This window comes from Giraffa tippelskirchi, chromosome 2 (genome assembly GCF_054371585.1).
Source record: "Giraffa tippelskirchi isolate mGirTip1 chromosome 2, T2T-mGirTip1v1.2.pri, whole genome shotgun sequence".
NCBI lineage: Eukaryota > Metazoa > Chordata > Mammalia > Artiodactyla > Giraffidae > Giraffa > Giraffa tippelskirchi.
The window spans coordinates 28,010,114-28,027,640 of record NC_137276.1 but is presented as its reverse complement, the minus strand read 5'-3'; the positions used below and the strand labels follow the sequence as shown (position 1 = coordinate 28,027,640).

Genomic DNA, 17,527 nt, shown 5'->3' with positions numbered 1-17,527 from the left:
TGCATATAAGTTAAATAAGCAGGGTGACAATATACAGCCTTGACGAACTCCTTTTCCTATTTGGAACCAGTCTGTTGTTCCATGTCCAGTTCTAACTGTTGCTTCCTGACCTGCATACAGGTTTCTCAAGAGACAGGTCAAATGGTCTGGTATTCCCATCTCTTTCAGAATTTTCCACAGTTTATTGTGATCCACACAGTCGAAGGCTTTGGCATAGTCAATAAAGCAGAAATAGATGTTTTTCTGGAACTCTCTTGCTTTTTCGATGATCCAGCGGATACTGGCAATTTGATCTCTGGTTCCTCTGCCTTTTCTAAAACCAGCTTGAACATCTGGAAGTTCCCGCTTCATGTATTGCTGAAGCCTGGCTTGGAGAATTTTGAGCATTACTTTACTAGCATGTGAGATGAGTGCAATTGTGAGGTAGTTTGAGCATTCTTTGGCATTGCCTTTCTTTGGGATTGGAACGAAAACTGACCTCTTCCAGTCCTGCGGCCACTGCTGAGTTTTCCAAATTTGCTGGCATATCGAGTGCAGCACTTTCACAGCATCACCTTTGAGGATTTCAAATAGCTCAACTGGAATTCCATCACCTCCACTAGCTTTGTTCGTAGTGATGCTTTCTAAGGCCCACTTGACTTCACATTCCAGGATATCTGGCTCTAGGTGAGTGATCACACCATCGTGATTATCTGGGTCGTGAAGATCTTTTTTGTACAGTTCTTCTGGGTATTCTTGCCACCTCTTCTTGATATCTTTTTCTTTTTTAATAGATTTATTTATTTTAGTTGGGGGATAATTACTTTACAATATTGCAGTAGTTTTTGCCATACATTGACATGAATCTTCTTGATATCTTCTGTTTCTGTTAGGTCCATACCATTTCTGTCCTTTATCGAGCCTATCTTTGCATGAAATGTTCCTTTGGTATCTTTGATTTTCTTGAAAAGATCTCTAGTCTTTCCCAATCTGTTGTTTTCCTCTATTTCTTTGCACTGATCGCTGAGGAAGGCTTTCTTATCTCTCCTTGCTATTCTTTGGAACTCTGCATTCAGATAGGAATATCTTTCCTTTTCTCCTTTGCTTTTCACTTCTCTTCTCTTCCCAGCTATCTGTAAGGCCTCCTCAGACAGCCATTTTGCTTTTTTGCATTTCTTTTCCATGGAGATTGTCTTGATCCCTGTCTCCTGTACAATGTCATGAACCTCTGTCCATAGTTCATCAGGCACTCTATCAGATCTAGTCCCTTAAATCTATTTGTCACTTCTACTGTATACTCATAGGGATTTGATCTAGGTCATACCTGAATGGACTAGTGGTTTTCCCTACTTTCTTCAATTTAAGTCTGAATTTGGCAATAAGCAGTTCATGATCTGAGCCACAGTCTGCTCCCGGTCTTGTTTTTGCTGACTGTATAGAGCTTCTCCATCTTTGGCTGCAAAGAATATAATCAGTCTGATTTCGGTGTTGACCATCTGGTGATGTCCACGTGTAGAGTCTTTTCTTGTGTTGTTGGAAGAGGGTATTTGCTATGACCTGTGCGTTCTCTTGGCAAAACTCTATTAGCCTTTGCCCTGCTTCATTCTGTACTCCAAGGCCAAATCTGCCTGTTACTCCAGGTGTTTCTTGACTTCCTGCTTTTGCATTCCAGTCCCCTATAATGAAAAGGACATCTTTTTTGGGTGTTAGTTCTAGAAGGTCTTGTAGGTCTTCATAGAACCGTTCAACTTCAGCTTCTTTGGCGTTACTGGTCGGGGCACAGACTTGGATTACTGTGATATTGAATGGTTTGCCTTGGAAACGAACAGAGATCATTCTATCGTTTTTGAGATTGCATCCAAGTACTGCCTTTCAGACTCTTTTGTTGACCATGATGGCTACTCCATTTCTTCTAAGGGATTCTTGCCCACAGTAGTAGATATAATGGTCATCTGAGTTAAATTCACCCATTCCAGTCCATCTTAGTTCACTGATTCCTAGAATGTCAACGTTCACTCTTGCCATCTCCTGTTTGACCACTTCCAGTTTGCCTTGATTCATGGACCTAACATTCCAGGTTCCTATGCAATATTGCTCTTTACAGCATCGGACTTTGCATCTATCACCAGTCACCTCCACAGCTGGGTACCGTTTTTGCTTTGGCTCCATTCCATCATGCTTTCTGGAGTTATTTCTCCACTGATCTCCATTAGCATATTGGGCACCTACTGACCTGGGGAGTTCATCTTTCAGTGTCCTATCTTTTTGCCTTTTCATACTGTTCATGGGGTTCTCAAGGCAAGAATACTGAAGTGGTTTGCCATGCCCTTCTCCAGTGGACCACATTCTGTCAGACCTCTCCACCATGACCCATCCGTCTTGGGTGGCCCCACACGGCATGGCTTAGTTTCATTGAGATAGACAAGGCTGGGGTCCGTGTGATCAGATTAGCTAGTTTTCTGTAATTTTAGTTTCAGTGTGTGAATTATTCAGTGTGAATAATAACCTAAATAAAATTAAATTCTATTAAATAAATTTTAAAAAATAAAACAAATAGTTAAGTTAAAGGTTAATAAAAATAAATAACTAACCATGTTTCATTATTTGATAAAGAAAGCGTATCACTTGATGCAGGCACAATGAACAAATAACAAAGAGATAATATCACTACTAGCTATTCACTGGCCATGTGCACTATCCAACAAAGTTGGCCCATATTCATCCTGGTCAAGTCTACTAGACAAAGTGATTAGAGCTTATCACTTGTACTAACAACCAGCTGTTATACCAAATATACTCAAAAGATGAAATCTTTAGATACAACAGAAAGAAGAAAAAAATATTTTTACATTAAATAAAGGAGGAAAATGAATGGAGAACACAGATTTAGCATGCTGGAAGGTTGAGTGAATATCCAAAATAAGCTACTTCAACAAATATGTAGATTCTGTGTGCCAAATTTTGTGTTTTCAAAGAAAATTAAAAAATAAGACAATGACCTTTGCTCTCAAGGCATTTTTAGTCTAATAGGAGACAAAAATAAGTAAACAGTTTCAGCTTAATGATTACTATGACAGAAATACATATGGAGGAAAGGAATTAGCTGTGATGTTACCTATTCCAGGACTCCTAAGGGACAGGTTGTACTTTGAAAAATCAGTAGGAATTAATTAAAACTTCAGGAGGAAAGGAATTCTAGACAGACATCAGCATGATCAAAGACATACAAGGAATGAAAATGGTCCTGGGGGTGCAGCTGGAATACAAGCAGTTTGTTATTATGGAAGGGTGAGGCACAGTGATGAGAGATGCAATTTGAGAAATAAATAGAAAGAAGATCACAAAAGTTATATAAGGCTAATGAGGAAGTTTGGTCTTTATCCTTTCAGTGATAGGAAACTAATGAAGGGTTTTAACCAAGATTTGAGTGTTAAGATACATCACTCTGGTGTCAGTGTAGATGACAGATTTAAAGATGTTAGGTCTGTAGGAAGGAGGAAAAATGAAGACTAATCCATCAGTTTTCTGAGGATGGTTGCCATGTCTGATTTGCCTCTGTATCCCCAGTGTCTGGCACATAGGAGCCTAATAAATGTTTGTCAAAAGAATGAAGGCAGGGAATTTCCCGGTAGTCCAGGGGTTAAGACTCCACACTTCCAATGCAGGAGACAAGGGTTCAATCCCTAGACAAGGAACTAAGATCCCACATGCCATGCAGTATGGCCAAAAAAATTTAAAAAAAGACTCCAGGTACTAAAAAAAAAAAAGACTCCAGGTATGCACTCCTAATTGCATATTCATACCTTTTTTAAAATAACCTATTCACTATAAGGATTCTTTTGCATGTGCTGTGTTGTGCTTAGTCGCTCAGTTGTGTCCGACTCTTTGTAACCCTATGGACTGTAGTCTGCCAGGCTCCTCCGTCCATGGGGATTCCCCAGGCAAGAACACTGGAGTGGGTTGCCAAGCCCTCCTCCAGGGAATCTTCCCAACCCAGGGATCAAACCCAGGTCTTCCGGGTTGCAGGTGGATTCTTTACCATCTGAGTCACTAGGGAAGCCCATTCTTTGGCAGAGAGATTTATTTTAAATTTAGTGAATGAGAGAATATGAGTGCTTCAAAGTTCATATTATGAACAACATTCATTTAAGATAGTGACAGTACTACAAACCAGATATCTGATAAGGGACTTGTACCCAAAATATGTAAAGAACTCTTACAACTCAACAATAAAAAGACAAATAATTCAACCTACAAATGGGCAAAGAATTTGAATAGACATTTCGCACACACACACAAACACATGTACATACTGCTGGAGAAAATGTAAAATGGTATCACCACTTTGGTAAATAGTTTGGAATCTCCTCAAAATGTTAAGCATAGAATTACCATATGATCCAGCAATTCTACTACTAGGTATATACCTAAGAGGATTAAAAACATATGTCCACATTTACATGCACTTCATAGCAGCATTATTCATAGCAGCCAAAATGCTGAAACATCTCAAATGTCTATCAACTGATGAATGGATAAGTAAAATAATATGATACACTCATACAGTAGAATACTAAGCAGCCAAAAAAAGGAATGAAGTACATGCTACAACATGGATGAACCTTGAAAACATTATGCTGAGTGAAAGAACCAGACACAAAAGACTACATATGATATGATTCCATTTATATGAGAAGTACAGTAGAAGCGAACCTATCAAGATGTAAAACATTAATGGTTGCCAGAGGCTGGAAAGAAGAAGAAATAGGGAATGACTGATAATGGGCACATGTTTTCTTTTTGGGGTGATGAAAATGTTCTGAATTAACAGTGGTGATGGTTGTGCAACTCCATGAATATACTAAAAACTACTGGTTATACACCATAAAAGGATGAACTGTATGATATGTAAATTACATACTGATAACACTATTTCTCAAAAAGCAGTAGAAATTAAACAGTAGAAATGAAAATTCTGATAAAGTCACTGTGTTAAATAAGAAAACTTAAAAGTTTAGAACTAAAGTATCCATGTGTATTAATTTGTTACCTTCTATTTAAATTATTACATGCTTTTAAGAATGTTACCTTCTATTTAAATTCTTACATGCTTTTAAGAATGTATGATCATGATATAAATCACAAGCTGCTCAGTCTTTATCCTACAGTGAAAGGATGCCTCAATACAAATCTGAATTTCAAATTTTCCTTTATTAAAGGATAAACCAAATCTGTAAAAATATCCAAATTCAAGGCCAATTCAATCATCTATGTCTATCTGAGTTAGATGTCTAGAACATCTAACTGTCTGCAGATGGTATTCCTCAACAGCTGTCAGAAGCAGACACCCACAGGCACACCTGCAGCTCATGCCTCACCTTCATGCACAGCTCCGCCTTGTCAAAGCCCATCAGCATGTTGATAATGTCAAACCCAGAGGTAGACTTATTCTTTTGATGGACTCCTCGAATGAGTGCACACAAGGTCTGCAGAGATGAGAGAAAGAATTATTTCTAAAAAGAAAGTCTCAAAACGCAAAGGGCATTGGATCAGTAGCCTCACACTACAACCTCAGAACCTTCTCCTCATATAGCTGACAATCAACTGCTCTATGCTCTGAGCTCCAGAATGCAGTCGGGGTCTTAATATGTGCAAAATCTAGAAATTAAGAGAGGAACAGCATCCGAAACTGTCATCTTTTTTATTCTTTTCTGGCCATTCTCTTTTTAAAAATTATATTGCAGACAAAAATTGGAAGGTGATATTCAAAAATAAACAGTTTTTGAGCTTGAATTATAGGGTTGATAGAGCTTTCCCTTATTTAAAATTAATTTTAGCATTTACATAATAGTTTATCATCTTTAGTATTTATTTTTAATAACTATAGAAGACCCTGTATGATAACAATTGATCAATTTAAATCTTAAAAATTCATTACAATCCCCATCCACTACTTACTAGCTGTGTGAGCCTGGACAAATCAGTTAACTTTTCAGTGCCTCATTTTTCTCATATATACAATGGGATAATAATAGCATTAATCTCATAGGACTGATGTGAAGACTATGTGAATTAATACTGTAAGGCACTTAGAATAATCCTTGGAACTTTGTTAAAATTCCTAGAATAGCCTGGAACTTAACTTTGTCAAAGCTCAATAAATATCAATTATTACAATAATGTACTATAATTCTATGGTTCACCGAGTTACTTAACGTCAATATGTTTCCAGTGAACTAAAAAGTTTACAATTCATGCCCCCACAGCCAGTCACTGTAATCAAAGGAAGTACAATTTCCAACTTTCATTTCAATTTGCGATGAAGAGGTCTCGACAACTGTGATGCTCAAAATGTGAATTTACTGTCCAAAGGTTAAGAAAGATACAGGATAAACATGTCATTCTTTCTGGGGCATCAGCTCAAAACGTTAATTTCTACATTCTACAGATGAGAAAACTGGAGCTCACAAAGTGATCTGCCCAACTTGTAAGTTAGAAATTAAACCTGATCTACCAAAAGTTCCAATAAAATTCTTTACACTGTCATGACTTCTTCATATTCTAAGCTTGTCAATCACTACCCTAGGTACTCAGCCCAATCTAGGCTACACTGGAGCTACTAAACTATAAACTTCAGAAATTTTACCCCTCATTCTTCCAAAAAAAATTTACTTCTAGAATGCTACCTGCCAGGCACTGATCTACACACTAGGAACAAAGTATTGAATAAAACCATCTTTACCCTCAAGAAGAAGACTATAATGTATTCCACCAGCTCAATGCTAGGCATAACAGTAATTCAAGAAATAATCATTCATGAATCTTCTGCATGATAATGCCACTTAGCATTAAGAACAATGATTCTTAATGTTTTTAGAGTTACCGACCCTTTTGAGAATCTGATGAAAAGCCCTCTCTCCAAAACAATGTACATATACACATAAAATATTACATAAAACTAGAAGGAGTCAAGGACCTTCTGAAACTTCAGATTAAGAACTCTTGATCTAGTGAGAAAATACTGTTTATATAAGAAACACTATTTATTTAATTAAGAAAGTCTTATGATTTTTGCTGTAGACTAAGCATCCTTTCTGGAGTTTCTTCTCTATCTTTTACTTTCCTTCAAGTAATAATAAAAATTCTGTCAAACAATCCACCTTGGCATTAGATCAAATTATACAAATGGACAAGATTACTACTATAGGTGTCCATTTGTTTAACCAGGAAGATAGCTAAATCAAACATAGCATAGATGTTTGGTTACTTAAAGAAATAAAGGGAAAAAAAGCCTCAAGCCTAAGGGTAATTTTAGGTTCCTCAAGTTCCAGAAGATGTATTACAGTTTATAAATAAGACTTCCCCAGTCTGCCAGCCATGTACCTGCAATGCATTAACCACTCGAATTGGATGTTCTTCTCCCAGAGCCTGGATGCAGTGTTGAAATAAGCAATTAATATTGTCCCTGATCTTCATTAACTCCTCACCATCAAGAGATTCCAACTTGCCTTCTAGGTACTCTAAATTTACCTAAGAAGGAAACAATAAGGGCCTGAGTACATTTTTAGTGTAGCACATAGAACACATGTGAAGGCAATCTCAGTTACCAGGAAAATCCACAGATGCCACCAAGTCTTACCTTCATGAGGAAGAGCTCCTCCCAAAACCGAGGACTGCACTTACTAGGGTCCTCTGTCTGAAACCAGAAGATAAGTAGATTCAGTATACCCAGCTAACACCAAAGCATTAAGAACACATTTGAAAAGAGTCACTACATGCCTTTCATAGGGTCAGTCTTACCTCACACAATTAACTCTGAAAATGCTTAGTCATTCCAAACAGCTGTAATGGGGAACAATTTTTGAGGGGTTCCCCAAATGGAAGACATTGTACATGGATATATATTCCCTGCACCAAAAGTTAAATGACTCAAAGAATCTCCCTCAAATCTTCCCCTTCTTAGCGAGAAGTGAAGAACCAGTTAGTCATATTCTGATACATCCCCACTGTACTTTTATGGGTGCTCAGTTTTCAAGCCCATTCACATACATGAAATACAACAGCCCAGTGAGCCAGGTAGGGTAAATATTATCACTATTCTCCTTTTAGGAAAGAGAGTCCACAGAATTACACAAGATATACAACTCCTTTTACAAGAATAAAATGTTTTACACGTTTACATGTACTACTTATGACCAAGATTTTAGAAGTTAAGTACATATGCAGGGTATCTAATTACTCTAAACTTCCATGATAGGGTATATTTTACAACACTGGCCTGGACCACGGTCAATACACAGTTCTGAAGACTCAAAGAAATCCCCAATCGAATTGCTAATAATTCCTTAGTCATCTCATAGAGTTGGAGGATGAGACAACCTAACTAAGCAATTGTTCTATCCACTAACAACTTGAGACAGACTGTAACAGTGCATCTTTTTAAAATATCTGGACCATAGAATTCTAGGGCCAAAGGGAACTTCAAGGGACATCTAGGATAGAAAGGTCCTTAAGTCAAATCATAAGGAAGACAACTCTTAAATATATTCGGAAAGAGCCATCCTCTTTCAATTGTTTTACCCAGCTAGAGGCAACAATCTGTAAGAACAACATAAAAACAATCTATGTTAATTAACACATGATCATAATTTCTACTACGAGAGAGCTTACTCTCACCCTTGTTCTCTTTTTCCCTCTGAAGAACTAGAAAGTAGCAGGCAGAGGTGAGGTTAATTTTCATTTTGGAACAAGAAACTAAGGAGTCAAGCTGTGCAAAATGTCAGAGCTCCAAGCCTTACCATGAAGATCTCATCATACATCAGCACCACTTTTTCTTTCAATGGTTTTTTGGAGGCTGAAGATTTCCGGAGCAAACCACCTCGTTTCTCTACCTGTGCCATGGTGAGAGAATCTGTGAAAAGAAAGCCACAGTTAGTGCTAGAAATGCTAAGATGTTGGAGAGTCTATTGAAATACCTCTTGATGGCAAATTTTTTAGGAAGAAGAAACGATAAATAACCATGCTATAGATGTTGTGCATTTGTCCAATATCCCCTCCTCTGACCAGGTAATTTCAAGGTTTAAATCATGACTTGGTCTACAGCAAAACACATTTTACATCCTTAAAACATGCCAGTGGACAAGACTTAGAGAAGATCCAAAACCAAGCAGGAAAGTGTAACTAGCTCCATCTGTAATAGGTCTGGTCATATATTTGAGGTTGATGGAGGAAAGGCTGCAAAGCACACACTGCCCACAGACTGATGGTGAAGTTAAATTTCAAGTATTGATCGAGCTTAGGACCATTAAGGCAGGAAGTGTGCTGCAGACTGATGCGCTCCATTGATTTCCCCAAAATAAGTAGGTCCTTCTCACTGCAAAGTACTTGGCCTTCACTGTCACATAAATCACACTGGACTTGACTGTCTTCAGAAATTCCTCTGCAAAGAAACCCAAAGCAGAAAATAGTAGTTAAAAGACCAAAAATTAAATTAATTTCAAAATAACCAAATATAACTCCCTTCAAATTTAATTATATATATACATATATACAACCTCAGTGTATTTTTTAATTCTCTATAAAAGCAGTTCCACAAATCATGCCCAAATTTTCCCATCTTGCTTCAAGGAATCCTCAATTTTTTCCAAATGAGAACTTGAAATGCCACAGGTCTCCACATGGATTTACACACATTCTCTCACTTCCCAAATTTTTTCTTCTGTTGACAAAATTCCTCTCTTTCCTTTAAATCTTAGGCTTTAGTTGTGAAACTTAATTTTATCCAATGGCAAGTATGGATGGTAGTAAGGAGACTGATTTCACTTTCAGACAAATCCAAAGCAGCAGAAAATTAATTTTGTTCAATGACATTTGGAAAATATATACTATGTTTCAAATCAAAATCAAAACTTTAAGGAAGAGATGAATCCAACAGCATAAAAAGACTGTCTCAGATATCATCTTTCTCTAATACACATAGCCCCAAAGGAGATGCATTTTTGAGCTCTAAAAGCACAGAAAATTTCCTCACTGGATGTTATGCATCCTTACCACAGGGACTGTATCTTATACTTTTTTCATAAGCACTTGGTTTGCAGTAAATGCTCAGTATATGCCTGTCACTGAGAAGTCCTACGTCTAACCTAAAATTTTAGTTAGACCTATCTCTATCAAAGCCTCACTAAGCCCTCTTATTCCTTTATGATCCAGAGAAAACTGAAGGAAAAAATTAACAACAACAAAAAAAGAGAAGATTCTTTCAGGTAATTTACACTATATTGATCATCACTTTGCCTTAAAGCATGAAACAGAGGCTCCATTCAAAACATTCCTGTGACTTTTAAATAAGTTGTCAAGAGGAAGATGTCCTTATCGGGGGAAAATAAATTGGAAATCAAGAGGATCCTATTAAAATAAATCAAAAGCAATGCAATTCTAAGCTTAGTGGATATAGATCTTTCATGTGCTCAGCTTCAACCAGTTGATTAACAGCAATAGTGGGAACCAAAGTCCCTGGATGTGAAAAGCACATGTTTACAAACATCTCCTTCTGAAGATTTATAATTAGGTTACAGCTAATCAATGTCCACCCCAAATCTAATAAACTCACCGTCTCTATTTCGGAATCAATACTTTCTAATAAGCAAAAGGGAATAGGAGAGGAAGGAAAAACAATTTCAACCGAAAGTACCAAATTTCCTAAGAAATTAAATTATTTTTATCACTCTCCTTTCACCTGGGGCAGGGGGAAATTCAAGAAGGGACTCAACTCATTATTCTGTCATCATCACAGGCACCTGGAATTTAACACCCAAGCTGTCTGAAGTGTGACTAGAAACTGACAACATAAAAGTCCCCTCCTTTTGCCAGCACTTCTACACAGTGAGCACAACAAAGGGTATTTCTAGAATAAAGACTAGAAGTGTAGAACTCTTAAAAAAAAGTCTTTCTGGGGTCTCAGAAAATGAAGCCTGTGCTCCCAAATTTGGAAGTAAAATATCTGACTGGTAGATCAGTAAACTGCAGTACATCAGTAATGTAAGTGTAATCTGTTTATATCCTCCCAGTGTTTCTTTCCTCTTTCACAATCCTCCCCTATTGTAGAGAGAAACAGTAGCAGCTGAGCAGCAGCCAGACATAACGCAACAAACAACCAGCAGAACTGAGACTAGAACGCAGCTCTCCCAACCAACTAGATGACACGGAGTAAATCATTGTGCTTCTCAGTTTCCTTACAAGTAAAACTAGAGGATTGGACTAGACATATTATCGAATGATTCTCTCAGCATCCCTGAAATACCACAAGCACAAAAGGAACACCTAAATACTGTAAAGCTCTAACTGAGGCACTAAGGAGTTACAAAAAGCAAACTCCAAACTGGATCCTCTAGGAGCTCAAATCTATTAGCAGAGACAGACACAGAACAACCCATGAAGTGTTAGTCGCTCAGTCCCATCTGACTCTTTGTGACCCCATGGACTGTGGCCCACCAGGCTCCTCTGCCCATGGAATTTTCAGACACGAATACTAGAGTGGGTTGCCATGCTCTTCTCCAGGGGATGTTTCTGACCCAGGGACCCAACCAGGGTCTCACAGTGCAGTCAGATTCTTTACCGTGTGAGCCACCAGAACCCATAGCACAAGGCAAATCATGAGAAATAAATCAAGTAGAAAAAAAAATGCTGTGAAATACAAGGAAGAGAAAGAAGCCTTCTATGACTACACTATGACCTCTGTTGGTCTGGGCTTTTAAATCCTTCTAGTGAAGAAGCAAATACAGAAAAGCCACAGCAATCCCACAGAAATGTCATCTTAGGCATGAACACAGTTTCTGAGAAACAAGATATAGTAGACAAAGTAATAAAAAATAATCAGGCAACTTTTCAATGCAAATTTCACCTACCACCAATCTTAGGAATGGCTTCAAATCCCCCAAACTCAATGGTAAATCAATGAAGTCTTTCATTCCTAAACCTCAGGAACTGCTGGTCCCATGACCTGCATACAACTTCTCTCTGAAAGATCCAAGTCATACAATAAGAACTAGATCTTAAAGCAATCCAGCTACAGACTTCTTAAATGCATGCCACTTCACATCCCTACAGGATAAAATAATTAAATATCAAGATTTTAAAACCTAAAGTCAAATACTTCCAGTGTTTCACAGGCAAGGAACGTTAGTTACACTTAACAAGTTACTCATTTATTTTATTGTTTTCTTAAGCACAATATATGCCAACTCTAGTATCAGAAAATTAATTTAATAGAAATTCACTCTGATTTCCAGAGTGATTAGTTAATCTATTAAAGTCTTGGTATTGTATCTATATGAGATGATGAAGGTTAGAAAACTACATCTATTGAGGTAATCATTTCACAATATACAATCAAACCATCACGCTGTACACCTTAAACTTACACAGTGATGTATGTCAATTATTTCTCAATAAAACTGGGAAAAATATCTAAAAAAGTCTTTGGTCTTAGTCCCAACTATTATACACTCATTCTATAAGTTTCCTTTCTCTTCCTGGCTTCAATTTGCCAATATGTGTTGGACCGCAAGAAGGCTGAGAGCCAAAGAATTGATGCCTTCGAATTGTGGTGATGGAGAAGACTCTTGAAAGTCTCTTGGACTACAAGGAGATCAAACCAGTCAATCTTAATCAACCCTGAATATTCATTGGAAGGACTGAAGCTGAAGCTCCACTATTTTGGCCACCTGATGCAAAGAGCCTACTCACTGGAAAAGACCTTGATGCTGGAAAAGATTGAAGGAAGGAGGAGAAGAGGGTGGCAGAAGATGAGATGCTTAGACAGCATCACTGACTCATGTGTGCCTGCATGCTCAGTCACTTCAGTTGTGTCCGACTCTGCACAACCCTATGGACTACAGCACGCCAGGCTCCTCTATCCATGGAATTCTCCAGGCAAGAATACTGGAGTGGGTTGCCATGCCCTTCTCTAGGGGATCTTCCAGACCCAGAGATAGAACCCACATCTCTTACATCTACCTGCACTGGCAGGCGAGTTCTTTACCACTAGCACCACCTGGGAAGCCCAGCATCACTGACTCAATGGACATGAATTTGAGCAAACTCTGGGAGATAGTGAAAGACAGGGGAAGACTGGCATGCTACAGTGCATGTGGTCGCAAAGAGCTGGACATGACTTAGTGACTGAACAACAAACAACAGCAAAAGCCATGGCAAGAAGCCATGGCAAGAATGTGCAGAAAAGGGAACCCTTGTGCACTGCTGGTGGGGATGTAAACTGGTACAGCCACTACAGAAAACAGTATGGATGTTCCTCAAAGACTAAAAATAAAACTACCATATGACCCAGCACTCCCACTTCCATATATATCTGAAGAAAATAAAATCACTATCTTGAAGAGATACACTCTCACATTCACTGCAGCATTATTCACAATTAAAAAAACCATGGAAATAACCTAAGTGTCCATCACTGGACAAATAGATAAAGAAAAGGTGGTATATACATACAGCGGAATATCATTCAGCCATAAAAAAGAAGGAAATCTTGCCATTTGCAACAACACAGATGAATCTTGAGGGCAGTATGCTAAATGAAATAAGTCATACAGATAAAGACAAATATTGTTTGTTGCACGTGGAATCTAAAAAAGCAAAACAAACAGAAATTGAGTAGATTAAACTGGTAGTTGCACAAGGGATGGGGAATGGGGCAAATGGAGAGATGCTGGTCAAAGGGTACAAACTTCCAGTTATAAGACAAGTAAGTTCTGGGAATCTAACATAAAACCTGGTGACTATAGTTAACAATACTGTATTATATATCTAAAAGTTGCCACATTAAATCTTAAATGTTCTGACCACACAAAAAAAGAAAAAAAGTGACCATGTGAGGTAATGGATGTGTTAACTAACTTTATCATTGGTAATGATTTCACAATATATATGTATATCAAATTATCATATTGTATACCTTAAAGTTATACAGTGTTAAACATAAATTGTGTGTGTGTGTGTGTGTGTGTGTGTGTTAGTCACTCAGTCGTGTCCGACTCCGTAGGACCCCTTGCACTGCAGCCTGCCAAGCTCCTCTGTCCATGGGATTCTCAAGGGAAGAATACTGGAGTGGGTTGCCATTCCCTTCGCCAGGGGATCTTCCCGACCCGAGAATTGAACACAGGCTTCCCACGCTGTAAGCAGATTCTTTACCATCTGACCTAAAAAATTATATCTCAACAAAATAGGAAGAGGGTATGGAACAGCTCTCTATAGGCTTTCAGGGTAATGGTCTGGAGTTTTAGGTTCATACTTGTAATGGACTGTTAGCAAGTATCACCCTCACTTCACTGCTTGATGAGGCTCCAAAACACTAGTGTAGGTAGATGCTCAGAAATATATTTCAAAACATTTCAACCAGTATGGAAAAAAACAAAAAGAAGTTAAAGAAAAGAACAAAGGGAAAGAAGGAAAATTAATAAAAATAAATGTGTCCACCATCCTGGAAGAAAAAAATATGCACAGAGCAGGCATGCATTCATTCATTCAACAACACTGATCACCTTTCAGGTGCTAAACATTAAGGGTATAGCAGTGAACAAGACAAACAAGATCCCTGCTTTCAGAGTTTTCATTCTAGTAGAGAAGAAAGGCAACAAACAACTTGAGACAATGATAAGTATCTTGAAAACAAATTGTCTAGGGGGACTACAGATAGCAAATTAAAGAAGGACTCTAAGAAAGTGATAGGAGGACTGTGATCAGACTAACAGGAAGAAAATAGCCGTGGAAATCTTGAGAAAAGTGTTCCAGATAGAGGCAATAGCAAATTCAAAGGCCCCAAGACTTGAACACATTTGGCATGTTCAAGAAACAGAAATGCCAGGGAATTCCTTGGCAGTCCAGTAGTTACTGCTGCATGCTTCCACTGCAGGGGGCCCAGGTTCAATCCCTGGTTGGGGAACTAAGAACCTGATGCCACACATCATGGCCAAAAAAGAAAGAAATGCCAGAGTTCCCAGAGTATAAATATTCCTTTTTTGAAAGGTTTTTGTAAAGCTTATTGAGTGTGAGTTTTTCTAAATATATGAAGAGAATTCAAATGTTCACTAGCAGTAGAATGGGAAAATTATATTATATATATGTATAATATATACAGTAGAATACCATAGAGAAATTTTAAAGAACTATTGAAACAATATTGATAAACTAATAGATACTGAATAAAAAAATGTCTGAAAGAAACGAGTACAAACTAATGATTTCATTTATATGAAACTCAAAGAGGTAAAAATTAGTCTATGGGGACAGAGATTAGAATAGTTGTTACCCTGGGCAGGGAGATGAATGGGATGGAATACAAGGAAGCCTTCTGAGGTGCCAGAAATGTGCTCTATCTTGACCTGAGTGGAAGCCATATAAATATGTACATGTGTACAAGAATTATCAAGTCATACACTTCACATTATGTATACTGTTCCTCGATCCAAAATAATGTATGTGTTCACATATATATATATGTGTATATATATATATATATGAAAATTTAACACTACCCATGCAGAACATTAGAACAAAGCCTAGTAGGGACTCCAACTTGCATACACATGACACTGATCTAAAATAACCACTGAAGAGTTGACACTTATTTAGCACTTATTATAGACCAAGCCGGAAAAGGCAATGGCAACCCACTCCAGTACTCTTGCCTGGAAATTCCCATGCACGGAGGAGCCTGGTAGGCTGTAGTCCACGGGGTCGCAAAGAGTCAGGACACAACTGAGCGACTTCACTTTCACTTTTCACTTTCATGCATTGGAGGAGGAAATAGCAACCCACTCCAGTGTTTTTGCCTGGAGAATCCCAGGGACGGCGGAGCCTGACGGGCTGCCGTTTATGGGGTCGCACAGAGTTGGGCACAACTGAAGCGACTTAGCAGCAGCAGCAGCAGCATAGACCAAGCACTGTCCTAAGCACTTTATACACATTGTTTTATCCTCACAACCTATGATCCAGGAAACTTGACAATAAGGAAACTAAAGAATGAAGTGATTAAAAAACAAAAATTAAAAAACTTGCCAAGATAAGTGAAAGTAGGGACTCAAACGCAGAGAGCCTGATGTTTGAGTTCAGCCCTTAACCACTATACTATACTGAGCAGAGATGAGCAGAAGTAGAGTAACCTACACATAAACAAAGCTGCATCTGCAGAGAAACTGAAAAGGTTCCAGGTGAGTGAGGAGGAAGAGTACATGCTTGCTGACCTAATGAACAAACTGTAGAGTATCCAGATATCTTGAGTTTTATCACTTGTTTGCCTGTAGGTAGATGTGCCATCCTAAGAATTAAAAGAGAACTATCTGCTACACGTATATGTATATAAATATGGATAATGGTGAAGTCAAAAAGAGACAAATCAACGAAATAGTAGAAAACTTAGAAGGAAAAATTGGAGAAGACTCTGAGTGTCTACTCAAGTTGATAGATGTATTCAGTATAATAAATGGAAAAAAAAGGCTGAAATACATTGATATCCACTACAGGATCTAATTGATACTATATTTTAATTGAGCTAGGGCTTCCCTGGTGGCTGAGGTGGTTAAGAATCTGCCTAAAATACAGGAGACCCGGGTTTGATCCCTGGGTTGGGAAGATCTCCTGGAGAAGGGAATGGCTACCCAATTCCACTATTCTTGCCTGGAGAATCCCATGGACAGAGGAGCCTGGCAGGCTACAGTCTATGGGGTTGCAAAGAGTTGGACACAACTAGGAGACTAACGCAACTTAACTGAGCTAAGTCAGTGCTCTGAGGGTAATTCTCCACCAAAACTTGATTATGAATGGAAAGATACTATAAAACAAGACAGAAAGATGAAAATGCTTTACCCCTGCAGAGCTGTGATCACATGTTTCAGAATCTCCTAGCATGCCTCCTGGAAATAATGACTCCTAAACCCCTCTCCCCACTACTGAAACAGCCTTTTCAAGATAAGGATTAAAGGTCTACATTCTAATAATGACCCCAGTCAGTGGTTCTGAATTGGGATAATTCTGGCTCCCAAGGGACATCTGCCGATGCCTGGAGGTATCATGGGTTGTCACAACTGGGAGGGGAGGTACTACTGGCATCTACTTGGTAGAGGCCAGGGATGATGCTAAACACCCTAAAGTGTACAGGACAGTTACCACACAAAGAATTATCTGGGCCAATAAGTCAATAATGCCGAGGTTAAAAGACCCTGCCCCAAATAACTCTGATGTTCACTAAAGTTTGAGAAGTACTCATCTAAGCCTTAAAACAAGCCTTCAAAAGAAAGTAGCATCTGGACAGATTTTTGAGAGGATGAATAAAACTTCTGCCATCTCCAAGAAAGGCACTGGAGCAATCCTCACCTACTACCACCTCATTCTCCCCATATTACTCACCAACACCATCCCCTTTTCTCAGGATCTTAGGCCCTATTTGCCCATCTGTGAAAGATCACTATGGAACACATTGACTACAGTAGTCCACAGTGCCTCCTGAAGGAGATGAAAATCCTGTCTGCCCAGAAGT

The 17,527-nt window shown here is 38.4% G+C and overlaps 1 protein-coding gene across 50 annotated transcripts in view; it reads right to left on the bottom strand.

Annotated features, from left to right (window-relative positions):
- The window catches only part of ARMH3 (armadillo like helical domain containing 3), a 185,580-nt gene that overhangs the window by 161,188 nt on the left and 6,865 nt on the right, over positions 1 to 17,527 (bottom strand). For 12 of the 50 annotated variants that reach the window (XM_081546409.1, XM_081546540.1, XM_081546482.1 and 9 more), the window contains exons 2-5: positions 8,778 to 8,890; positions 7,619 to 7,675; positions 7,363 to 7,509; positions 5,358 to 5,465 (exon numbers count right to left, since the gene is read on the bottom strand). In XM_081546409.1, coding sequence (XP_081402535.1) covers positions 5,358 to 5,465; positions 7,363 to 7,509; positions 7,619 to 7,675; positions 8,778 to 8,879 — 414 coding nt within the window. In that variant the 5' untranslated portion in view covers positions 8,880 to 8,890. Of the gene's footprint in view, positions 1 to 5,357; positions 5,466 to 7,362; positions 7,510 to 7,618; positions 7,676 to 8,777; positions 8,891 to 9,353; positions 9,419 to 11,882; positions 11,995 to 13,485; positions 13,620 to 17,527 lie in introns of all 50 variants that reach the window. The other 38 variants (XM_081546404.1, XM_081546437.1, XM_081546322.1 and 35 more) reach the window with 12 other exon arrangements.